Below are 27470 nucleotides of genomic sequence, written 5' to 3'. Positions count from 1 at the left end.
TATATTAATTTTAGCTCCAAAAGTTGTGCTATGTCTTATTTTCGGGGGGGGGGGGTGCCTTATATTTCTCAAATAAGACAAATTCACAGGCAAAAAAGCTGACACCCCCAAAGAAAGTTTACCATACGGCAGTGTTTTTCAACCAGTGTGCCGTGGCACACTAGTGTGCCGTGAGACATGGTCAGGTGTGCCGCGAAGTTCAGAGAGAGAAAGCAAGCAAGTGAGATAGAAAGAAAGAGAAAGAAAAAAAGAAAGAAAGAGCGAGCGAGAGAGAAAGAGAACAAGAGAGAGAGAAAGCAAGCAAGAGAGAGAGAAAGAGAACAAGAGAAAAGAAAGCAAGAGAGAGAAAGGGAGAGAAAGAAAGAGAGAGGTAGGGAGGGAGAGAGAAAGAGAGCAAAAAAGAGAGGAAGGAAGGAAGAGAAAGAAAGAGGGATGGAGAGAGAGAAAAAAGAGGAAGGAAGGGAGATAAAGTGGGAGAGAGAAATAGAGCGAAAGGGAGGAAGAGAGATAATTTTTTTAGCCCCCCCTACTCAATGTGCCCCAGGGTTTTGTAAATGTAAAAAATGTGCCGCAGCTAAAAAAAGGTTGAAAATCACTGCCATACGGTACACTGATTACGGTACGGCATCTGTCAGTATGGCACACACACACACAAAACGACGGCACTTATATGGTACAACAGCATACTCCCCGCTATTGCAGCTTCCGGCCACCAGAGGAACTACAGTCTACGCATTGTAGTGGAGACTGTAATGGCGGTGAGACAGCAGCTGACTGTGTCTGCTGTACTGGACGGTACAAAGCGATGGAAGGGGCCAGCAGGGGATGCCACATTATTACGGTACTGCTATGAACAGCTTTGAATGGTACCGTACGTTTTTCCACCATACCGTATGTAAAACTTGACTACGCCTTATTTTCGGGGGGTGCCCTTATATTAGCAAATTCTGCAAAACCTCTGACATGCCTTACTTTTGGGGTATGTCTTATTTTCGGGGAAACAGGGTAATTGCCAGAGTGGCATTATAAACAGGATGTTATAAGACTCATTTGTCTGAGGTGAGGTCTTTATGCAGCAAGAATGCCAGCGAAACCAAACAGCATCTGAGAAATCAATCAACTTCCACGTCTATGTTTTTTTAGCGCAGGGTCTGATTTATTAACAAAGCCAATTTGGATTCTGCATGATTCATTCCAATTTAAGATTGCGAGAGCAATCATGGGCTTTTCCAAATATGCCCATGTTACACCAACACTCCGCAGTCTGCATTGGTTGCCGATCAGTTTCCGGTCACAATTCAAAGTGTTGGTTATGACCTATAAAGCCCTTCATGGCACCGGACCAGATTATCTCCAGGGACTGCCTTCTGCTGCACAAATCCCAGCGACCAGTTAGGTCCCACAGAGTGGGTCTTCTCCGGGTCCCGTCAACTAAACAATGCCGCTTGGCGGGACCCAGGGGAAGAGCCTTCTCTGTGGTGGCCCCCGGCCCTCTGGAACCAACTCCCCCCCCGAGATTAGAATTGCCCCCACCCTCCTTGCCTTTTGTAAGCTACTTAAAACCCACCTCTGCTGGCCAGGCCATGGGGGAATTAAGATTCCCTTTGCCCCCTAGGCCTTTACAATTTTATGCATGGTATGTCTGTATGTATGTATGTTTGGTTTTTTTATTATAATGGGTTTTTAAATTGTTTTTAGTATTGGATTATTGTTATACGCAGTCTTATTATTGCTGTTAGCCGCCCCGAGTCTCCAGAGAGGGGCGGTATACAAATCCAATCAATCAATCAATCAATCAATAAATGCATACATATATAAATACATAAATAAATACATAAATAAATAAATACATAAATACATACATAAATACAGGAAGGAAGGAAGGAAGGAAGGAAGGAAGGAAGGAAGGAAGGAAGGAAGGAAGGAAGGAAGGAAGGAAGGAAGGAAGGAAGGAAGGAAGGGAAGAATGAAAGAAAGAAAGAAAGAAAGAAAGGAAGGAAGAAAGAAGGTCCCTTAAGATTACATCCAGGTCAAAAGCTTATCTCCCATCCCCACATCCACAAGTGTGTCATGAGGACCAATCCAATGCAGGGATTTCTAATTCCTTCCTGTGTTCAGTTTTACTTTAGATTCTGCATAAAGGAATGTGTGCTGCATGGCATAAACCTCTCTCTCTCTCTCTCTCTCCTCCCCCCCCCCCCCCCATTCTTTTCTCACTACCAAACCTTTGACTTTACATATAGACTTTGGGGCCTGACAGGAATAAGTATAAGGAATAAGAATTAATGCATTACACAACTATTATATGACCATATAGTCAGGAATGTACCGTATTTTTCGCTCCATAAGACGCAGTTTTTTTTCCTCCCAAAGTAGGATGAAAAATCAGCCCCGTCTTATGGAGCGAAGATGCAGGCAGGGAGGGGGGGGGGAGGCGCTGGAGCAGAGGGGGGGCCGGCGATATACAGTAGAACCTCGACATACGAATTTAATTGGTGCCGGAAGGAGGCTCGTGAGTCGAAAAGCTCGTATGTCGAAACATTGTTTTCCCATAGGAAACAATGGAAAAAGCGATTAATGCGTGCAAGCTGGATACTACAGTACTGGCAGCGAACTGGAGCAGCAGCTCCGCCTGCGTCCCGGGAAAGCGGCCCGCCCGGGCCGAGTGGATGGAAGGAGCCTGGCGGCGGGCAGGGCTTAGCGGGCGGGCGGGAGCGAGCGATCCGGCGTGTCGGGCTGCCCGGGAAGGCGAGCGGTGCGCGGTAGGCGCGGGGGACAGGGACAGGGTGGGGAATCGTCTGAACGCGGTTCCGAGTTGGGGGTTCGGGGGGGTGCTAGAAAGCCCCCCAGGCCGGCTGCGATCTTTTAAAACAGCCGCGCCGCTTCCCCAGCTGACTCCTGAAGCCAAAAGCGAACTTCCGCGCTTCTTTTAGATGATAATTGTCAGAGTGGCATTATAAACAGGATGTTATAAGACTCATTTGTCTGAGGAGAGGTGTTTATGCAGCAAGAATCCCAGAATAATGGGAAAGGGGCAAGGTGACCCTGACAGTAAGTTAGAAAAATGAGATGTTTGTTTATTTGTTTATTGGAATTTGCATCCCGCCCAACTCCCCAAAGGACTCTGTTATCATGGTAATGAATGTTGGAGTTCTTTCCAAGTTGGAAAGTACAGTACTGTCTAATGGAGCCAAAGGTATTGTAAGGGAGCCAGAATGATTATATAAAAAGTTGTACAGGGAGGAGAGTGGACATTGAAAAAGGGGGAGTGAAGTTGAAGATGTGAATTGTATAAATACGTGACATTCATAATTTATTTATTTATTAGATTTGTGTGTTTTTTTAAATATATTTTTATTGATTTTTTAGAATTTTACAAAAAACAAACAGAAGGCATAAAGTGTACCATCACCATACAGAAAAAAAAAATCCCTTCACCAGGGAAGAATCCATTTTGTATCCTTCATTTGCTTTGTCTCTGGGTTACATTGTTCATTCTTTATAGAGTGATTGAATTTTATTTCTTACATTAGCATCACTTACTGATGTTGTTAATACAGTGATCCCCCGCTCGTTGCGAGAGTTCCGTTCCAGGACCCCCCGCAACGAGCGGGTTTTCGCGAAGTAGCGCTGCGGAAGTAAAAACACCATCTGCGCATGTGCAGATGGTGTTTTTACTTCCGCAGCGCTAGCGAGGAGCCGAAGATTGGGGGCGGCGCGGCTGTTTTAAAACGTCGCCGCCGACATGGGGGGCTCGCTAGCACCCCCCCTAACCCGGGTTGGGGGTTCGGGGGGGTGCTAGCGAGCCCCCCCATGTCGGCGGCGACGTTTTAAAAACACCCGCGCGACTTTCCAATGAGTCCCGAAGACAACGCGTTTGTCTTCGGGACTCATTGGAAACTCGCGCGGGTGTTTTAAAACGTCCCCGCCAACATGGGGGGCTCGCTAGCACACCCCCGAACCCCCAACCCGGGTTTGGGGGTGTGCTAGCGAGCCCCCCATGTCGGGCCGCTTCCCAACTGAGCCCTCAAGCCAAGCGCCAAAGGCGAACTTCTGCGCTTGGCTTGAGGGCTCAGTTGGGAAGCGGCCCCGAGCGAACGGCGTGGGCGGGAGAAGGGCGCGCGGGCAGGCAGGCTGCGGACAAGCCGTTCGCTCGCGGCCGCTTCCCAGCTGACTACTCAGCTGGGAAGCGGCCCGAGCGAAGCGGCAGCAGCGAGGAGTTTGCGTGGGCGGTGGTGGGGAAACTCCTCGCTGATGCCGGCCAAGAGGGGAAGACCTAGGGAAGCCGCCCAGCAGCTGATCTGCCTGGCGCCATCTACGCATGCGTGCCCATAGAAAAAAAGGGCACGCATGCGCAGATGGTGTTCTGACTTCCGGGTTCAAAAATCGCAAATTACCCTGTTCGCAATGGTCGGGGACGCAATAACCGGGGGATCACTGTATATAATTTTTAACCTTCTCCCACCGCCTCATTGTTGCTGCTAATTTTCCTTCATTATAATTATGTAGTCTAATTTCCATAATTTCATAGTGAATGTGATCCGCCATGTATTTGCACCAATTTTTTATCGTCCATTTATTGTCATCTTTCCACCCAAGCACTATAGTTGCCTGGGCACTTTCTATCGCTGCAATTTTGATTTCTTCGTATTCTTTTACCTCACTATTTTGTATCAATAATGCTGCTTCCTTAGTTATTTTCCAATTACCATTCGTAATTTTATTCACTTCCATTTGTATTTGTTTCCAGAATTTTTGAACTTTATTACATTCCAAAAACATATGCATAAATACTCCTTTTTCCTTGCACCCATGCCAACAATTTCCTTTCTTCGCTGTTTGAAAACGTGCTAATTGTACTGGTGTATAATACCATTTATGTAGTATTTTTCTTCTCATCTCTCTTATTCTTATTTATTTATTAGATTTGTATGCCGCCCCTCTCCGTAGATTCGGGGCGGCTAACAACAATAATGAAACAACATGTAACAAATCTAATATTTAAAATAATTTTAAAAACCCTTACTTAAAAAACCAAACATACACACAAGCATACCATGCATAAATTGTATAGGCCTAGGGGGAAGGGAATATCTCAGTTCCCCCATGCCTGACAACAAAGGTGGGTTTTAAGGAGCTTACGAAAGGCGAGGAGGGGGGGGGCAATTCTGATCTCTGGGGGGAGCTGGTGACTTTGCCTCACCTGATACAGAAAGTCCAATCATGTAAGGACCAATCTTACAAGAACATAATTAATACCTGCTTTATTATTGTTCATTTGGACTCCTGTTGCAATTATTTGTTGAATTTATATAGCAAGTGGGATCCATTCTATGACTGCCTTAGAAACAGAAAAATAGAAACATAGAAGACTGACAGCAGAAAAAGACCTCATGGTCCATCTAGTCTGCCCTTATACTATTTTCTCTATTTTATCTTAGGATGGATATGTTTATCCCAGGCATGTTTAAATTCAGTTACTGTGGATTTACCAACCACGTCTGCTGGAAGTTTGTTCCAAGGATCTACTACTCTTTCAGTAAAATAATATTTTCTCAGGTTGCTTTTGATCTTTCCCCCAACTAACTTCAGATTGTGTCCCCTTGTTCTTGTGTTCACTTTCCTATTAAAAACACTTCCCTCCTGAACCTTATTTAACCCTTTAACATATTTAAATGTTTCGATCATGTCCCCCCCTTTTCCTTCTGTCCTCCAGACTATACAGATTGAGTTCATGAAGTCTTTCCTGATATGTTTTACGCTTAAGACCTTCCACCATTCTTGTAGCCCGTCTTTGGACCCGTTCAATTTTGTCAATATCTTTTTGTAGGTGAGGTCTCCAGAACTGAACAACTGAGCCTTGGTCCACCTTCTATCAGTTCTTCCTTTGTGACCTTTCCATTTCAATTATTTTACTTTATCATATACAGTGGTACCTCTACTTACGAACTTAATTCATTCTGTGACCAAGTTCTTAAGTAGAAAAGTTTGTAAGAAGAAGAATTTTTTCCCATAGGAATCAATGTAAAAGCAAATAATGCGTGCGATTGGGGAAACCACAGGGAGGGTGGAGGCTCTGTTTCCTCCCAGAAGATTCCTAGAGTGGCTCCCCGGAGGCTTCTCCCCGCCTTTTCCGGTTACAGTTTCGGAGGTTCGGGTTTGTAAGTGGAAAATGGTTCTTGAGAAGAGACAAAAAAATCTTGAACACCCGGTTCTTATCTAGAAAAGTTTGTAAGTAGAGGCGTTTGTAGGTAGAGGTACCACTGTACTTTGTTTTGTTCTCTAACCCAGGTGCAGGTCTTTCTATCTTGTCTTCTAATGCCGAGCATGTATCTTTGGCTCTTTGTGCCACTCTTAATATCGATTGTCAAGTTAGTGTCCATGTCCCATGGCATAATGTTAGAGCAGATAACATACACTTATCTAAATCTCTTCAGGCACAGGGGGAGATTCTTGAAAATTATGCTCGGTTTGCCAAATGCCAGCCAACCACATTTAACGCGTCCTTCAATTTCCTTTATTGTATCATCTTGCGTTGAGATCTTTTGGTCAAGTTGTATACTTTGTCTAACTCTCCAGATTTAACTTCTTTTCTTTCTGTGGTGAATTTATTAAACATAACCTAGCTTTTTTCAGGTTCATTTTTAAGACAAATGGTTATCTTGCTTTGTGAAGCGCTTGTCTTTATAGCTTTTCTGGGTGTTGTGAGAAAAGAACATCATCTGCAAATCTTAGGTGATTTTAAAAGGCAGCATTGATTTTTATTCCATCTTTCGCCCAGTCTAATTTGTAAAATAGGTCTTCAAAGAAGGCTGAGAAACGGATGGGTGATATTGTATTGTTTGTCATATACCTTGTTCTATGTTAATTTTCACTTTTAAGATCATTAAAGCAAATTGTCTCCACTGTTTTATCATCTACTGATTGCAATAGGTTTGTGGAAGCAGTAACTATGCTTTGACTGAACAATGCATTAATTATTGTTTGCTAGAATACTGAGTCAAACGCCTTTTCATAGTTGATGAAAGCCATGCACAGACGCATGGTGTACTCGTTATGCCTTTCAATGACATTCAAACTGGATGCGATCCATTCTGCTGCAGCCACTTCTGAATCTTGACTGCATCATAAAGGATGTATGTGCATCCTTTAGTGTGTGTGTGGATGTGTCTGTGTGCATACACAAAGATTATCTTTTGTGTGTGTGTATTTATATGTGGTTATGCGTATATATGAGTATATACTATGTGTGTGTGTATTTGTACGTATGTACGTACATATGTATGTACATATATGTGTGTGTGTGTGTGTGTGTGTGTGTGTACATATATTATCCTATACCAATTCCTTTTTCACAATCCATTGTTTTAAAAGAAGAAAACTCTTTTGTTTTCTTAACAATGGTTACAAAGAGACCTTGAAGATGTATCAGAATGGTCAAACAAATGGCAATTTCAAATCTCAACCAACAAATGCTCTGTCTTACACATTTGCAAAAAAAAAACCCCATAGCACCAAATACAAGCTGGGCAGTATACAACTTTGTAGACGACCCTCACTCTGTCAAGGACCTTGGAGTACTCATTTCCAATTATCTAAGTGCAAGAGCTCACTGTAATAGCATTGTTTTCGGAGAGGGGTGGCATACAAATCTAATTATTATTATTGCCAAAAAGGCATTAAGAGTTGTTAACCTAATGTTGCGAAGTTTCTCCAGTAATATTGTACTGCAAACTAGGGCATATAAAACCTTTGCTAGACCAATTTTCAAATACAGTTCATCTGTCTGGAACCCACACTGCATATCAGATATTAATATAAGAGATATTTCACGAGAAGAGTCCTCCACTCCTCTGCTCACAACAGAATATCTTCTGCCACCAGACTTGAAATTTTAGGTTTAGACAATTTAGAATACGACACCTTTGGTCTGACCTAAGTATAGTACACAAAATAATACATGAGCACACAACAGATACAACCTTAAGGGAAACTGCTCCAAACTCGATTGCAGAAAATATGACTTCAGTAACAGAGTGGTCAATACCTGGAATGCACTACCTGACTCTGTTGTTATATTCTCAATCCCTACCTCCAATAGCTTTAATCTTAAACTATCTAGTGTAGACCCCATCCCATTCCCAAGAGGGGCATACATAAGCTCACCAATGTGCCTACTGTACCTGTCCTACCATCTGTTGTGGTTGGCTCTGGCCCAGCTCCTGCCCCAGGGAATGTGAAGGTGGATGCAGGGGAAACTTCAACATGTCACAGGCCTGTGTTATTGCCGACAGAATCAGGTCATAGTTTAGTTTCCTCGGACGAAGAAGAAGGTGGGAGTGACTTGGCAGAGGAGGGCTTGGCACACAGCCAAGGCAGTCAATCTTCCTTATCTTCTATAGCTTCAGATGATGACATTTTGGACCCACGCAAGCGCAGGATTATGCGTAGAAGAGACCAAGTAAAAACATATTACAGGAAATAAGGGCGGCCACCTGTGTTTGGGTGCAGCTCCAGTAATTAGGGCTGCTGCTATAAATAGCAGCATGTGTGTTTGGCCGTTGTGGAAGAATATCAGTTGCAGTTTCGTCAGGAATCTAGTGTGCTGGACTTGGTTGCTTTTTCACGCCTTTGAAACCAAATCAGAGCAACATGTGTGTGTGTGTATCCCTTCTTTGGAAGAAGAAGGGGTGTGAAGTTTCTCCACAGCTGCTGGCTAAGTACTTAATGACTGCTTAAAGGAAATTGTACAGACTAGCCGGTTGTTTTGGGAAGAGTGCTCTTTGCAAGAGAAAAAGAGTGCTTAGTTTATTTTGACTTTTGTGATAAAGAACATTGTTTTGAATTTTCAAATGTGTGTGTGTCTGAAATTTGTACCTTTGAATTTTCGGGAGGCTCCTATCAGAGAGCCCGGCAGAACACTATCCCTCATTTATTTGTATTTATTTTCTGTACTCAAAATCATGTTTACACTTATATCTTTTTATCTTATGCACACTTAGAAACATAGAAACATAGAAGTCTGAAGGCAGAAAAAGACCTCATGGTCCATCTAGTCTGCCCTTATACTATTTTCTGTATTTTATCTTAGGATGGATATACTGTATGTTTATCGCAGGCATGTTTAAATTCAGTTACTGTGGATTTATCTACCACATCTGCTGGAAGTTTATTCCAAGGATCTACTACTCTTTCAGTAAAATAATATTTTCTCATGTTGCTTTTGATCTTTCCCCCAACTAACTTCAGATTGTGTCCCCTTGTTCTTGTGTTCACTTTCCTATTAAAAACACTTCCCTCCTGGACCTTATTTAACCCTTTGACATATTTAAATGTTTCGATCATGTCCCCCCTTTTCCTTCTGTCCTCCAGACTATACAGATTGAGTTCATTAAGTCTTTCCTGATACGTTTTATGCTTAAGACCTTCCACCATTCTTGTAGCCCGTCTTTGGACCTGTTCAATTTCATCAATATCTTTTTGTAGGTGAGGTCTCCAGAACTGAACACAGTATTCCAAATGTGGTCTCACCTGCATTCTATATAGCGGGACCATAATCTCTCTCTCTTCCTGCTTGTTATACCTCTAGCTATGCAGCCAAGCATCCTACTTGCTTTCCCTACCGCCTGACTGCACTGTTCACCCATTTTGAGACTGTCAGAAATCACTACCCCTAAATCCTTTTCTTCTGAAGTACTGTATTTGCTAACACAGAACTGCCAATACACTTGACAAATTAAGTAAATAAGTAAAATAAATACCTCGGGAATGTTGAGATCTTTGAGTTGGTCTTCTGAAATCTCACTGAGATGCCGAAAAGTCATCGTAAAATCTGCCCTTGTATCTTCCATGAGCTAAGAAATACGATCACATTTTTGTGTCAGCTTTTACTGATAACTCCAGGTACAGAACAAACACTTAATCAAAGAAAATAACTCACTTTTAGAAGGAAAGCAATCAAATAGCCATCATCTTCATTCTCTTCTAGCAGACCTAATTTTGCCTTGAATAGTTCTATAAAACTGAAGATTAATGGAACAAATTTATTAGCGTGGCGATATGTCACAGAAACATGTGCATTTTTGTTTTAAAAAAATAGTTACAATACTTACCCTTTATAATATTGTTGAGGGTATCCTTCAAGTATTTGAGAAACCCTGTTATTCAGAAAAGGTACAAATGTTTCAGCAAACAAAAAACCACAACACAATAATGTTTTCAGGTGTTATTGTTCAGGTACTAAACAGGTGCTTTTCCTAAAAGCAACTGGACTTCCTTCATTTTTTTTCTTTAAAACATTTTGCTTCTCATTCAAGATGCTTTTTCAGTTCTGACTGAAAAGGGCGGGAGGAATGAAAGGATTTATATTATTTGCAGTCATCTGATCATTAGCACTGTGCTTGCTATATGTGAATATGTTTAGGTTTTCTGTGTACTTCGATGTTGAGGTTTCTGCCTTTCTTAATGCGTACTGCACAGTTTATCTACCAGCAAAAGAAAAAAAAAACCAAAACACATGGCAAAACACAGGAAAACAAACTAATGGCTGCATAGCTAGAGGTATAACAAGCAGGAAGAGGGAGATTGTGATCCCCTTATATAGAGCGCTGGTGAGACCACATTTGGAATACTGTGTTCAGGTCTGGAGACCTCACCTACAAAAAGATATTGACAAAATTGAACGGGTCCAAAGACGGGCTACAAGAATGGTGGAAGGTCTTAAGCATTAAACGTATCAGGAAAGACTTAATAAACTCAATCTGTATAGTCTGGAGGACAGAAGGAAAAGGGGGGACATGATCGAAACATTTAAATAAGTTAAAGGGTTAAATAAGGTCCAGGAGGGAAGTGTTTTTAATAGGAAAGTGAACACAAGAACAAGGGGACACAATCTGAAGTTAGTTGGGGGAAAGATCAAAAGCAACATGAGAAAATATTATTTTACTGAAAGAGTAGTAGATCCCTGGAACAGACTTCCAGCAGACATGGTTGGTAAATCCACAGTAACTGAATTTAAACATGGCTGGGATAAACCATTGTAAGATAAAATACAGGAAATAGTATAAGGGCAGACTAGATGGACCATGAGGTCTTTTTCTGCCGTCAGTCTTCTATGTTTCTATGTTTCTAATCTGGACAATAATCAGCAGTTCATCTGCCTCATTCTTTTGAGGACATCAGAGTTCACATTCTGGGCAAAGAGGGCTATTAGTTTGACAGCGGGGTCAAAGAGGCCATCTATATTAAAATTGAATAGCCCATGCTCAATAGAGGGGGAAGAATATAAGGCACCACCTATCTCTTATTTACAACACAATCCTTTCAGTAGTCCCAAGAAGATTCCACATTCATTTGCACTCTTATTCAGGTGACTCCGAGGATAACGCTAAACCTCCAAGCAGTCTTAATGATTCTTGGAGAGCTAATGACTGACCCCCAGAGTGCTAACAACTACACATGACTTCACAGAATATAAACTCCTCCAAATTCCTCAGAATATAAATTCGACCTACATAGTCAAAACTGAAGAAGTTTCTTGGATGAGAAATGAAAGGTTTTCAAGGGGAAAAAAAGTCCAGTAAAATCCAGTTGCCTTTGGAATAGCACCTCTGGGACAACCATGACCTGGACGATGGAAAATATCCATAGATATTTAGGCATTAGACATGTTGCCCTGGATGATCTAGTAAGATGGATAATCCTGCATTTGCAACCTGCTAACATTGGGCAGCAAATGGCTGACCTTTCTTTAGTCCGATCTGCATTTTTCCCTCAGTAAACATAAAAATAGATGAGTTAAATTCTGATAGGATTAACACACCTATTTCATTGGAGGGGTGAGGAAGTCAAGGAGACAGACAAGTCCAGCCATAGCTCTTCTACTGGTTTGTGTGGTTTCTAATCAGTTCAGCAGAGATTCCAAGAGTAGAGAATATTGTAGCTCATGATTCTTGCTATTCTTTAAGGTCTTACCGATAGACACACGGTGATAAATGCAGCTACATGCTATTTAAAAGACTCAACCAAAAGTCAAGAAAAGAAACAACCCATTACACACCATCTCCACCAGCCAACACTAGACAAGCAGAAGAAGCACCCGATAATTAATATATTCATAATTAATCAATATTAACTGCTCCAAACTTGACTGTAAAAAATACGACTTTAGTAATAGAGTTGTTGAAGCATGGAACTCATTACCGGACTCGGTAGTATCATCCCCTAACCCCCAACATTTTACCCTTAGACTGTCCACGGTTGACCTCTCCAGATTCCTAAGAGATCAGTAAGGGGCGTGCACAAGTGCATTAGAGTGCCTTCCGACCCCTGTCCTATTGTCTCTCCTATATCCCATATATCTTCTCTTCTATCCCTATATCTTTCTTCTATTCTCTCATCGATTTATTTTATCCTATATTCTCTCTTCTATTCTTTCTCTAATTCCATTTCCTCGAAGGTGTCCTTTATTACTTTCATTGTGTATTATTGTGTATTGGACTAAATAAATAAATTAAATAAATAAATAAAATAAACAATTTGGGAAAAAGAAATACTCCAATCAATGAACTATTAAGAAGACACCAAGACTGGCACGGCAAGCTATTATATGGTGGGTTGCTCCGGCCCAGTTCTAAGAACTGGTAGTGAAGGGTTTTAGAACCCTCTACTGGCTACGATATATAAACTATCAGCAAACCTCATTTTCCCCCACATTGAGGTTTTCTGGCAAGGCAATAAAATGTGTATTGAGGAGTGGAGAGGGAAGAACACTAAGAACTCAACAGCAAGAATTATTGGAATTTCCATGAAAGCAGAAGATAAGTACTCTGAGAAGAACTATAACAGCTCAAAAATGTCTGAATCGGCTGAAAGTGGTTTTCCTGGATTTCAGCCGAGAGTCTTCTTCATCCATCTGGAATGTGGAATTGAGTCTAATATTTTCTGCATGTCATAAAAAAATGTGTTTTTGCAACCTTTATTTAAACAATAAAATATGTAGGTTACGAAGTCCAAAATGCATCTGCCCTGATAAGTAATTTTTTATTACCTCTGAGGTTGAGTGTCCATCAATATTCTCCCAATAAAGAGTGGAACTTATTTCCTCTATTTATTAAATTCGAATATACTTATCACAATTAAGAAAACCATAGCTGGAATCTTATGACTTCCTGTCACATTTCAGGGTTTTCTCCTACATAACTGAAATTTTGCAAGATTCTGAGATCTTCAGAGGGATAACAAGAAACCCAGAGTCAATGGTCATCATCGGATGAAAATGTTGCTGATTTCTAAGGCCTTTTTGGAAATAACATTCCAACTTGATATATCATAATTTTACCATAAATTTCTGAGCTGCAAACAAGCTTTCAGCTCCTTATGTCATCTTCTATGTACCAATTTTAATTCTGAAATGTGTGGCTTAAGTTCATAGGTATTGTATATTTCAAGAAACAGTGGCTTAGAAAAACTGCCATTGTTGAATCTGGTGCATGACATTACAAAATTAAGGAAATAGCTATCGCTACATGCTGTTACATGCTGTTTTTATTACTGTTGTTAGCCGCCCCGAGTCTACGGAGAGAGGCAGCATACAAATCCAATAAATAAATAAAATAAATACAGCATTTGACTCTAAGTGTCTTTCCTGGCTTAATAAACCATAGTTTATGAAATTAGGAATGCATCCAAGATGAATCACTGCCTAAACTTTTGGCTTATATTACGATATTGTATCTTCTTCCATATTTTTATGAGACAAAATATACAGAATAGTTAGCAAACATTTGATATTGGTGTAATCATGGCCCATCACTCTCATCTTCATTGCCTTTTCTGTGGATTCAATTGTTGAACTGATATTACGTAAATGATTCATTCCAGAGATGTGTTTGGAACAAATTTATAATAATAATGAAAGGAACTGGTGCTTCAAAAGATCTCTTTCCTATTTGTCTCTAAACCTACAGATGATATTCAGAAAGAAAATGTCTTTCTAAGCATGTAATTTTTGACCACACTAAAGCAAACAAAAAACAAAAATAAAAAACCTGTCATATTTTTTTTTCTTTTTCAGTTTCCTAGCAGCAACACTACAAAATTTTACTTTATAAAATAGTCATTTCAATAAATCTACTGGACTCTTTTATTCTTTTGCAGGCACTTTTATTATAAAACATAATTTCAATTTTCAAAATATTCTCCTGCAGGAAAATGTCTTCTTTTTTGGAATGAACAGTCATCTCATCAGTTATTTTAAATAAAAAGACATTTTAAAGGATTACTTACAATTGCTTTTGTCTTGGACTAAATAAAGGGTTTAAAGCCTGAAGCAGTTTGTCCAGGTTAAACATTCCAACATTTGCCTGATTTCCTATTTTATACCGTCCTTCGTCATCAGATGAGTTTGGAACAAAGTCTGAAAAAAACACATTATTTTTACTACAGTGGAACATTAGAAATAGACAACCACATTCATTTATGTTGATTCAAAATAAGGAAAATTACACAGGTAGTAAATACCTATAGATACCTCCCAGATTTCTAGGTGCAAGCCCATTTATTTAGCCTAGGTTAGTCCAAGGAAAATAATGCACTATTTCCCTTTTAGTGTAAAATTGCAATGTATCTTTTTACCCCAACTGCAAACCAAAATCAGTGGTTTAAACTATCCATTTTTAAAAACACAGGTAGTCCTTGATTTGGGACAACAATTGAACACAACATTTCTGTAGCTAAGCAAGTTAGTTGATAATTGAGTTTTGAACCATTTTATGCCCTTTTTATCACAATTAAGTTGTTAAGTTGTTAAATCACTGCAATTGTTAACTAAATTTTGAAGTCATTCAGCAAATCTGGGCTTCCCCATTGACTGTGCTTGTCTGGAGTTAAGAAGGTTACAGATTGTGATTATATGATCTCAGGAGAGTTTAATTGTCATTTGTCATTCCCAAGTGCCCAACTTTTTTATTTACTTTTATTTTTTTATTTTTTTATTGAAAATTAATTGAATACAGATATAACAGAGATACATACAACATACACAAAACAATGGGGAGTCAATTTCCCCTATTTAAAAATAAAGTTTATTTACAATAAGCTTGCATCGGCATATATCCGGGACCGCCTTCTGCCGCACGAATTCCAGCGACCAGTTAGGTCCCACAGAGTGGGCCTTCTCCGAGTCCCGTCAACTAAACAATGTCGTTTGGCGGGACCTAGGGGAAGAGCCTTCTCTGTGGTGGCCCCGGCCCTCTGGAACCAACTCCCCCCAGAGATTAGAATTGCCCCCACCCTCCTTGCCTTTCATAAGATCCTTAAAACCCACCTGTGCCATCAGAAATGGGGGAACTGAGATATTCTTTCCCCCTAGGCCTCTACAATTTATGCATGGTATGTCTGTATGTATGTTTGGTTTTATAAATATGGGTTTTTTAGTTGTTTTAGTATTGGATTGTTACATGCTGTTTTTATCACTGTAGTTAGCCGCCCCGAGTCCACGGAGAGAGGCGGCATACAAATCCAATCAATCAATCAATCAATCAATAAATATATCCACATTTATATTATTTCTTATGTATCTATTTACATATTGTAATTTACTTGTTGTATATTTCCTAATTTTTCCATGATGTTTTACATTAAACATTCAAAATAATTATTCAAATATTTATAGTATAATTTATTACTCCCATCAATACACTATTTTACTTCTATTTCTCTCCTCCAACTATTCATATAATTTATTCCATATTAAGTAATGTTCGTACTCTTCTTTTTCCTTTATTTCCTTTGTAAATTTATTCATCTCATCACATTCCAATTTTTTTCTTATTATTTCTTCATCTTTTGGTACATCCTCATCTTTCCAATATTGTGCATAAATTATTCTTGCCGCTGTTATGATATGTATAATCAAATATTGTATTTCAATTTTGTATTTTTTCTATTATGCCCAGTAAAAATAATTCCCAAATGCCCAACTTTTGAGCACATGACTATGATGTTGCAAAAGTCCTAAGTGTAAAAATTCCCATAAACATTGAATGATCATTGAATGAAGAACTGTAATTTGAGGATTATATATTGACCCTGTTTTTGGACACAAGTAGCCTGTTATACAAAATAATTTTTCATTTTGTTTTAAGATTCATAGGTATCATATTCGGATATGATATTGGGAATGGGGATATTTTTCCCCAGTCTGCTTTGTCACAAATTTACTAATAGCCAATTTATTTTTTATGACTATACTTCACAGAATTTATAATAATGATTAATAATAATGCATCTATATCAGAATGTTTGTGGACTGTAAGAGCATATGAGATATATCTGCATTCCATAGGTTCGCCCTAGATAAGGGGTCCCCAAACTTGGCAACTTTAAGACTTGTGGACTTCAACTCCCAGAATTCTGAGAGTTTAAGTCTACAAGTCTTAAAGTTGCCAAGTTTGAAGACCTCTACACTAGATTTATTGTTTATGCTAATTAATATTTAATTTCAGGGTAACAAGAGTAATAGCTTTCAACTTTTAAAGACTTTCAAACAGGACTCTTTCAGGTGTAAAGGAAGAAAATGTGAAGGAACTTGACAATGAATATGCTTCCATAGCCAAAACCTAGCCTTTCTCACCCAATAAAATTATTACATCCCCTTGATAAAACCTTCAACTTTAACCTCCATTTTTCTCTGCAAAAACTAGCATAGTTCTCTATAGCTCCACTGATGTAATTAAGATTTTATCCATATGTGACGTATCAATTTAACTTTAAATATTTTAAATACAACTCTCAAGGATCCATCAGCTGGACAATTCCAGTTCTAATCTCTGATTCCCATACATTCCGATCTTTTAAATCTCACTTTAATCTAAAAGTCAAAAGGTTTTTTTTAAAAAGGAGGCATGGCTTAGAATTTCATGCTTTATTGTCAGCGAAATAATAAATCCTGAATTCCTTTAGGTTATACTCACCTGGGTTGTATGAATCCATGAAGCCAAATGGACCATAATCTATGGTTATGGATAATAAACTGAAATTATCAGTATTGCATACTCCTAAAACATAAAGCAACATGGCTATAAAAACAGTACAGTAAGAAGTGCTAGTACGGAAACTTATTCAATAGCCATTAGGAAACTGGATCCAGCCCCAAATTTCATAGCTAAGAAGTTTGTAAGATCTGTTTGTCAAAAATTGAGATTCTTTTAATTCTTTCAAAAGAAATATAATTATACAGTTTGGAAAGAAAAGGACAGTTAGTTAATCTTGTGTAATCTAGCAATAAGTTTGTGTTTTGAAAAGCCACAGTTGTGACAGAGGATTAGTCTTCAGAGAGGGGCGGCATACAAATCTAATAAATTATTATTATTATTATTATTATTATTATTATTATTATTATTATTATTATCATCATCATCATCATCATTATTATTATTATTAGGAACAGTCCAGAGATGGGATTCATTAGGTTCTGACCAGTTCTGGAGACCCGGTAAATATCTCCTCTGACTGGCCCCACCCCCATCTATTCTCTGCCTCCTGAGTTCCGGGTGACCGGGAGGAAAAAGAGATTTTACAGGATCCTTTCCCTGTTACGCCCACCAAGCCACACCCACCAAATCACGCCATGCCCACCAAGCCACACCCACAGAACCGGCAGTAAAAAAAATGTGAATCCCACCACTGGAACAGTCCTAAAACCAAATCGCAAGAAGTAAATACTATTTTTGTAATGCTCTGGCATCAACAATTTTTTTAATGCTGTTCAATAGTTTTGAAGAGATCTAGTACTATTTTGCTACAGAATAATTTCTAGAAAAGTTATTTTTCTAAATTTTTACAATATAATTTAGGGGATTTTCACAGTAGCAATTTCTTCCCTTCTAAGTAGATTGAATCTGACCTGGTCTTCACTTCTGCCATTTTAAAATATAATCACTATGAGTCAATCAGCTCTTTCTACCCACTGGCAATAGCAAAATGCCAAAAATCAGAATTTACCTCAGCTATCGCCAGTTATGGAGTAACAAACATTGATTCTGTTATTCCGTACAATGAGGAAGTGAAATAAATTGATAGATCTCTTCATGTGCTTATGTTAGTTGTGGATATTTGTCTAATACTTTCTCAAAAATTAAAAAAAGCTTGAGGAATGACTGTAATAAGAAGACATGAGGAAAAGTAAACTGTAAACAAATATCAACAAACTGAAAATCTTCTCAAGGCTTCCTGAGCATTGTTCCTCTTATATTTTAAAACCCTATTGATGAAATTATAGCATGGCATGTTCCTACAAATCAAGATTTCCTCAATACATCTAACTATGTTTGACTGTTGCTACAGCACTTAAATGAAAGAGAAAGGATGAAAGTTCTAACCAAGCATATAGAATGAAATACAGTGGTACCTCGTGATACAAACCCCTCGTGATACGAACCTGGGGTTCAGAAATTTTTTGCCTCTTCTTACGAACTTTTTTCGGCTTACGAACACACTGCAGATCGCAAAATGACGCTCCACTGGGCATCACCGCCCAGCTGTCACCTTTTAAAACAGCCGGGAGGCTTCTCGGCGTTCTCCCGAAGCCGAACTTTTCAGGTTCGGGTGGCCGCTAAGAAGCGCCGCCGTCCAGCTGCAACCTTCTGAAACAGCCGGGCGCTTCTTGGCGGCCTCCGGAACCGGAACCTGAACCCGAACTTCCAGGTTGCTTCCCAGCTGTTTCAGAAGGTGACAGCTGGGCGGCGGCGCTTCTCGGCAGCCTCCCAAGCCCGAAAAGTTTGGGTTCGGGTTCGGGAGAATGCCGAGAAGCCCCCCGGCAGTTTTAAAAGGTGACAGCTGGGCGGCGGCGGCCAGGGGAGCGCCATTTTGCGATTTGTTTTCTTTTTGCACGCATTAATCGCTTTTATATTGTTTCCTATGGGAAACAATGTTTCGTCTTATGAACTTTTCGCCTTACGAACCTACTTCTGGAACCAATTAAGTTCGTAAGATGAGGTATTACTGTATATTTCATATAGGGCTCTGACCCATTAAAGGAGAAGTAAAGACTTAAATCAGTCAATCCAAATGAATTGAATATATAAAATTGAACTGTGAATGGTTTTGCACAATGTATGAACCCAGTTATGGTTCATAATTTGTACTATACACTTTAGGTAAACTACAGTTTGTTTTTATGAATGAATCTGACCCTGAATTACTACCAATATTTCAATTCCCCACATTTACCCCTAATGTTCTTTAGTTCTTTAGTTCAGCCCAGTTCTGCGAACCCTAGCAGCAGCGAGAGGCTCTGCCCACCCACCGGGATGCTTCACCCATCTGTCTGAGATGCTCCGCCCATCCGCTCAGAAGCAGGCACAGAAACGTTGTGCACATGAACAAGCGCCTGCATAAATCGGTGGCAACAGGTTTTAGAAACCAATACCAGTCCCATCCATCTTTAACCCAAAGGAAAAAGAGTATGCTATTCAGATTAAACAATACAACCCTCCCTTTTAAAATCTCACCATGAGCGAAGCCGATTGACATCCACAAGCCAATTAAATGTGCTGTCTCAGATACTACTTCAGAGAAAAATGCCTAAAATCAAAGTTTTACATTCAGCATATAAATACAATAGTGATATTCCAGAATATTTAGCTCATATTTACTATAAATATGTAAAAGAATTGTTGGAAATGCAACAGGCTCAGACTCAATCCAGACAAGACGGAGTGGCTGTGGGTACTGCCTCCCAAGGACACGTCCATCTGTCCGTCCATCACCCTGGGGGGGGGAATTATTGACCTCCCACAGAGAGGGTTCACAACTTGGGCACACAGCTAACTTTAGAACACCATCTTTTGGCTGTGGCGAGGGGGGCGTTTGCCCGGGTTCACCTGGTGCACCAGTTGTGACCCTATTTGGACAGGGAGTCTTTGCTCACGGTCACTCATGCCCTTATCACCTCGAGGTTCGACTACTGCAATGCTCTCTACATGGGGCTACCTCTGAAGAGTGTTCAGAAACTTCAAAATGCAGCCACGCGAGCAGTCTTGGGCCTTCCAAGAAATGCCCACATCTCACCATCACTCCGCGGACTGCATTGGCTACTGATCAGTTTCTGGGCACAATTCAAAGTGTTGGTTATGACCTATAAAGCCCTACGTTGCACAGGACCAGATTATCTCCGAGACCGCCTTCTGCCGCACGAATCCCAGCGACCAGTGAGGTCCCACAGAGTTGGCCTCCTTAGGGTCCCGTCGACCAAACAATGTCGGTTGGTGGGACCTAGGGGAAGAGCCTTCTCTGTGGGAACCCCGGCCCTCTGGAATCAACTCTCCCCATAGATTCGCACTGCCCCCTCCCTCCTTGCCTTCCGAAAGAGCTTAAAAACTCATCTTTGCCGCCAGGCTTGGGACTCTTAGATCTTCTCCTGACCACTGAATGCCAAAAGTATGATTGCTGAATGTTTGGTTAATCAGTTAATTTTTTAGGTTAATCTTCTCTTTCTAATTGTTTTTAATATTGTAGTATTAATTGGATTATATTACTATTCTTTTTTATATATGCTGTGAGCCGCCCTGAGTCCTCGGAGAGGGGCGGCATACAAATCCAATTAAATAAATAAATAAAAATAAATAAATTACAAATCAGATTTCAAAAATACATAATCACAATTTACAAATGTTTCCTATTTAGATCAACATAAATGTATATGGAAATTTTAAAAACAATACTTACCAGATATTTATTTGGATCCTTTACGTTTATTTTTGGAAAGTGTTCTTTTATGACCATATCTAGCAGGATCCTGTCTCACAAAATAAAAAATTATTTTATCAAAGAAGAATTTGAAAAATCATTTAAACTGAACCCTATTTGTAGCTAAGAAGACTAAACCGAATTGAAGAAAAGTTATATATTGTAACTTTCTGCTTACATGTAAGACAATATTGATTTTAATCATAGCTTACTGACAAACTAATAACAAATCAATGTAAGACTTGCAAAAAACCAGAAATTACATTATCTACCCAAAGGAGGAAAATAAACCCCAAAAATCTTATTATGCAAACATAATTCTAAGTAGCTCATTAGAAAAGCTAAAATCAGATTTTATATATAAATCGGTAATTGTATTTATTTATTTATATTTCATATTTCTTAACTGCTCTATAATTTAAGAAAATGTTGTAAATGTCAAAGAAAAGGTTTACTGATTTTCCTTTCAAATTAGCAGCTGTTATTTCAGATACATATCCTCCAGTATTTCAGATACATATCCTTCTATGCACTCCTAAGGAATATATGTCCAGCTCCATAAATATAGAATAATAATGTATTGAAGTAATGTTTTGAGAAGTTATCTAACAAATTCTTCACTTCAAAATGGGGTGGTCAAAGGGTCTGAGAATCCTGCAGCGAGCTCCCGAGTGCTGGGAGTTGGAAAAAGTGTCTTCGTTTTTGTGAAAATGGGTTGCTTTTTGACCATTTTTTCACAAAAATGGGCTGGGCAAAGTATCTGGGAAACCTGCAGAGAACTCCTGGATTCCGGGGGATGGCAAAAATGTCCCCATTTTTGTGAAAAACGCGCCCGTTTTTCAGAAAAATGCGACTCATGGAGACTTCCCAATTCCTTTGTCCACCTGATTTTTGCGGGAAAAACGGCCCGTTTTTCACAAAAATAGTGACATTTTTGCAATCGCCCAGCACCCAGGAGCTCTCTGCAGGTTTTCCAGACCCTCTGTCCACCCCATTTTTGCGGGGGGGGGGGGGGGAGATGCGGGGGCGGGCTTTGGGATAGCAAAAATGGCTGTATTTAGTATATAAGACACATTGACATTTTCACCCTCTTTTGGGGGTGAGTCTTATACTACAAATAGGGTAAACTAAATTAAAATGACATTGACTGTTGTGAAGAACAAATTCCATGATACAATTATCCTACTGTGATAAAATCTCTGTTCAGAAATAGCTTAATAAAGAGTAAGCAAATTTGTATTACTAGTACACCCAAACAATTAAAAACAAAGAAATATCATTCATATTGGCAAAAAAAATTGTAAGATTAAGTTTGTAGGAGATTTTTAAAGGAAAATATGAACTCAATCTGTATAGTCTGGAGGACAGAAGGAAAAGGGGGGACATGATCGAAACATTTAAATATATTAAAGGGTTAAATAAGGTCCAGGAGGGAAGTGTTTTTAATAGGAAAGTGAACACAAGGACAAGTTAGTTGGGGGAAAGATCAAAAGCAACATGAGAAAATATTATTTTACTGAAAGAGTAGTAGATCCTTGGAACAAACTTCCAGCAGACGTGGTTGGTAAATCCACAGTAACTGAATTTAAACATGCCTGGGATAAACATATATCCATCCTAAGATAAAATACAGAAAATAGTATAAGGGCAGACTAGATGGACCATGAGGTCTTTTTCTGCCGTCAGACTTCTATGTTTCTATGTTTTTAAATAGCTGCCTAGATGAGTAGATTTTCTTATTTTCCTTATTTATTATTTAAGCACTATTGTTTGGAGGGGGGTACGTTAAAATGGGCCAGGTAGCACAAATGGCACCACAATGCAAACCTCACTCTTTTTGTATGTTCATCAATGTCCCACGTAAGTACAAAGAGGCTTTAATTGCCATGCTGCATTTTATTGATTTTGCCCCCATTGCCTTGATGGACAGCACTATATTGGTCATTATCATAATGCAATAATGGGGAACTGCAAATCTGTTCAAATGCATGATAATTCACTTGCCTAAATATATGAAAGAATTCTTTCATTTTTAAAGCTTTTCCAGAATCCAAAGAAACCATGCGGAAGACCCAGAATCCAAATTTTGCAACTTTTTTGCATCTTACTGATCACCAGTCTAGAATCTCTTTTCTACTTTCCAGATAATATAGTTTACATTTTTTATTTATTTATTTTATTTATTAAATTTGTATGCCGCCCCTCTCCGCAGACTCGGGGCGGCTCACAACAGTAACAGAAAACAATATATAATACAAATTCAATTTGCTTGTATTGAACCAGCTATTCTATTATCTGGCTACAGAAATGGAAATCTTTAATGAAAGATTTAAGTCTAACCTCAATAAATCCAGTTCTCCAGAATGAGATAGTATTTCCAATGATCCTATTCGAAACCATGATTTTGCAACACGTAGCACAATTGCACCTGCAAATAAATATATCTACAAGTTAATGCATTTTGAAATTGTTGTACACCTACCGGTATTTCTTTATGCACCCATAACTTCTTAGCATGAAGGCTTGCTCTATGGTAGGACAGAAAGTTTACACAGTGGAATAAGAGAGTTCTTGAAAAGACTTCTGGTGGCAATGTCAGCCAGCACAGGGACAAAAGCTCTGTCCTTTAACTCTGATGTTTTTGTGTCCGGGGACCATTCAAAGGTACATTTGAGTTTGGAGAACCATGCAAGAATCCATAATTAAAACACAGGAAACCATAACAACCACAAAGAGACAAAAGTGCATCATACAGAAATTAAAATAGATATGGGAGAAATGAAAGGAGACATAAAAATATACATGATAAAATTGAAAAAAATCAAAATAATATAACAGAAAAGGAATGTAAAATAAAAATAGTGGAAACAAAAATGTAATGGATAAGAAAGAAATTATGGGGCAGAAACTAACAACAGTTAACAACAGGCTTGAAGAATCTATTATATTTTTAGAGGTGGAGAGGGCTTCCTATCACCTAAGATTCCAAAAAGTTCAAGAAGAGAAAGAAGAACATGTAGGCGAAAAGATGGCAGAAATCTTAGCTGAATTGATGCAAATTAGCAAACAAGACATGATGAGATATAGATGAGGCCTACAGTGTTTACATGAATTATGCAAGCAGACAGATTGCCAAAAGAAATACATGTAAAATTCACAAAAAGAACAACTAGAGACAATATCTATAAAAAACAAGGAAAGAAACATTCACCTATAAAGGTAGATAGTTTTAAAGGTAATTTTAAAGCAGACCCCCAAGATCAGGGGTGGGCAATTAATTTTGCCATGGGGCCGCATGAGAAATTGCGATGGTTTTAGAGTGCCGGACTAATATAATTAACTCAGTTCTACCCAATACTATATATAGTATACATATGTTATCTTTTCATAAACAAACAGTATGTTAAACAATGCAAAGATTTAAAATATAATGAAAATATGGAGGACCTAATTACATCATTATTTAATGATGAGATGATTAACTGCAACCAGCAGGGGATTCAAAAAAATAAAAAAGGGTTTGGTTCAAAGTTCTGCTAAGATTAAAGAAATTGGAGTTTGAGAAGGGTTGATTAAGCTTGGAGTATTGTTTGGTTTGGTTTGGTTTTTGCCTGCGTGGCAACAGATAGCAGGCGGGCCAATCACAGCCAGTGGGCGGGCCGGATGCGGCCCGCGGGCTGCCCCTTGCACAGGTCTACCCAAGATGGATCGGAAATGGAGGAGACAATACCAGTTCTTAACATCCCAGCTTATAAAACACAAAGAGCCATTTAGCTGGCTGGAGCTAGAAGGTATTTTAGTAACCTGGCAAGGAAAAAAATGAAAGTAAATTCAATTGAAAAGGTACAGGAGTTCTATGAAAGTTATTTCATGATTGAAGATGAAGAAGAAAGTAAAGAAGATTTGAATAGTACAAGTTGGGAAGAAGTCACAGAGGAAAGAGAAAGACAGAAGAGACAAAAAAAACACAGAATAAAGAGATGACAGAACAAGAAGGAATAACAAGTAGGGAAGTAAGAGAAGCTAGAGCTACAAGAAAACAACATAAATAGAAATGGGAAAATGAATTAAATTTATCCCCATTAATATTAATGCACCAAATTTATCTCCATTAATATTAATGCACAAAAAAAAGTAAAATTTTTATAAAGCTCAAAAAACTTGATACAGACATAATATTATAAGAAATCCACATTAAAAAAAAGCAAAGCAAACTATTGGAAAATAAAAAATTAGGAATATACAGATGATGAAGGGAGAATCTAAATGGCAGAATTAGAGACAGAAATGAAAACTGTACTCCTTATAAGTACATATGCACTAAATTCAAAGCAATATGAATTTTACAATAAAATACAAAAAATTACCGAATTACAATACGAAGAATTGCACATAATTGGAGATTTTAATGAAATAGTAGGTATCAAAAAGGACCATAAAATGCATTTAAAAACTTAGAAAACACATTACCCAAACCATTCTCTGAACTTGTATTAGAATATATATACTTTTACAAAAAAGTGTACATGTTAATTTGTTAGATTATATACCTAGATAAAATGGAGAAGACATATAAATAAATGAATATACACAGAAATGGAAAAGGCAATATGTATTAAAGAAATTCATAAAAGAGATATCTGACATATACAAAAAGTAGATCAGTGGTTCCCAAACTTTTTCAGTCCACCGCCCCCTTAGTGCTACAAACCCATCCTCACTGCCCCCTACCCACCCCCAACCCCTTTAGGTGGGCGTGGCTTGGTAGTCAGGTGACTGGGTGGCCATGGCTAATTTGTAAAATGTGGTGAAATTCACTTAACAATGCTCTTGCTTAGCAATCACAATTTTGGGTTCAATTTGATCATAGGTCTTTCTTTCTTTCTTTCTTTCCTCCTTTCCCTCCCTCCTTTCTTTTTGTATCTGTCTTCCTTCCTTTCTACCACCTTTCTTTCTACCACCTTTCTTTCTCTCTGTCTCTCTCAGGTCCATGCAGTATTAAATGAATAAATCAAGATGTTTCAGGACATCATAATAAAAAACAAAATACAAAAATACAAAAACTACAGCTGACCACAGATTACGATGAGTCAAATTATGTTCGTTTCAGCATATAAGAGAAAAGGGAGAAAAATAATGTCCTGAAAGGGAAATGTTCTGCATCTCAAATGAGGCACTGTTCTTCCGGTTGCAAGCTAGCTTCTGAGTAGTAGACCATTATCCATAGCCCATAATCCAGTCAAAAGCATAGGTTCACATCAACAGATTAGAAAACAGATTGGGAACAGGTGATCTGAGAAAATTTAACAACGTTGTCAAAGAAGGATAAAAAAATACCTCTTTCTTTCTTAATATTCCCATTGTAGAACTGATCTCTCCAAACGGTGTCATCACTTACAACTAAGCTGTGGAAACAGTGGAATTAGGGAATTATTACAAGGCAGACTGAAAGAAGTTCAAAATCCTGTTGGAAGATGTGAATTCATACTATATCTTAATGGAAAAAAGAAAGATAAATAAAACCAAACACAGATTAATAAACCGGACCTCACAAACAATGGGTCTAAAGGTCTGAAGAGAACCCCGTACAACTGTCAAACAAGTAGGATGTAACACAGTGGTTGCCAACCTTTTTTGGCCATGGCCCACCTAAAATACTGATGCCCTCCACTCATTACTCCACCTCTACTCACTCATTCAGTCTGAACCTGCAACTTAGTGGAGAAATGTTTTGGTAGTTCAGTAGGTGGAGGTAAATCCTCAGGGACCGCCTTCTGCTGCACGAATCCCAGCGACCAGTTAGGTCCCACAGAGTGGGTCTTCTCCAGGTCCCGTCAACCAAACAATGTCACTTGGCAGGACCCAGAGGAAGAGCCTTCTCTGTGGCTGCCCCGGCCCTCTGGAACCAACTCCCCTCAGAGATTAGAATTTCCCCCACACTCCTTGCCTTTCGAAAGCTGCTTAAAACCCACCTCTGCCGCCAGGCATGGGGGAACTGAGATACTCTTTCCCCCTAGGCCTTTACAATTTTATGCATGGTATGTCTGTATGTATGATTGGTTTTTATATAATGGGTTTTTAACTGTTTTTAGTATTGGATTTTGTTATATACTGTTTTATTGCTGTTGTTAGCCGCCCCGAGTCTGCGGAGAGGGGGGGGCATACAAATCCAATAAATAAATAATAAATAAATAAATCACACAGGTGTGGCAAGGCTTACACATGCGTGGCCCAGCCCCGGACTGTTCTGAGAGGAAAGTCTTGTAAAACACAGCCTGGGAAAACACAGACTAAAAATAACTCTATCAATTGCTTATTTTAAAAGTTGGGTCTTGTTTCTGTATCCACTTTGCCTCCCTACATAGAAACTCTCCTTGCAACCACACAGCAGCAAAGCCCACAGAAATGTGAGAGAGAGGGGGGGGGGGAGGGAGGGAGGGAGAGAGAGAGAGAGAGAGAGAGAGAGAGAGAGACTCTGCAAGTTCCATTATCTATCTATCTATCTATCTATCTATCTATCTATCTATCTATCTATCTTTCTCTATCTATCTATCTATCTATCTATCTATCTATCTATCTATCTATCTATCTATCTATCTATCTATTGAATTTATTGGATTTGTATGCCGCCCCTCTCCACAGACTTGGGGCGGCTAACAACAGCAGTAAAACAGTATAACAAAATCCAATACTAAAAAACAGTTAAAAACCCATTATATAAA

The 27470-nt window shown here is 39.0% G+C and overlaps 1 protein-coding gene across 2 annotated transcripts in view; it reads right to left on the bottom strand.

The window, feature by feature from the left end:
• LOC139153810 (protein adenylyltransferase SelO-like) overlaps window positions 1–27470 on the bottom strand; it is a 64559-nt gene that overhangs the window by 12952 nt on the left and 24137 nt on the right. For both annotated transcript variants that reach the window (XM_070728225.1, XM_070728224.1), the window contains 9 exons: window positions 26086–26153; window positions 23089–23176; window positions 20728–20797; window positions 19512–19584; window positions 16974–17057; window positions 14287–14416; window positions 10113–10157; window positions 9941–10022; window positions 9762–9854 (listed from right to left, as the gene is read on the bottom strand). In XM_070728225.1, the coding sequence (XP_070584326.1) occupies window positions 9762–9854; window positions 9941–10022; window positions 10113–10157; window positions 14287–14416; window positions 16974–17057; window positions 19512–19584; window positions 20728–20797; window positions 23089–23176; window positions 26086–26153 (733 nt within the window). The remainder of the gene's footprint in view (window positions 1–9761; window positions 9855–9940; window positions 10023–10112; window positions 10158–14286; window positions 14417–16973; window positions 17058–19511; window positions 19585–20727; window positions 20798–23088; window positions 23177–26085; window positions 26154–27470) is intronic.

This window comes from Erythrolamprus reginae, chromosome Z (assembly GCF_031021105.1).
Source record: "Erythrolamprus reginae isolate rEryReg1 chromosome Z, rEryReg1.hap1, whole genome shotgun sequence".
Classification (NCBI taxonomy): domain Eukaryota; kingdom Metazoa; phylum Chordata; class Lepidosauria; order Squamata; family Dipsadidae; genus Erythrolamprus; species Erythrolamprus reginae.
Note: the sequence above shows the minus strand (reverse complement) of the source record. Positions and strands in the feature narration are given on the sequence as shown.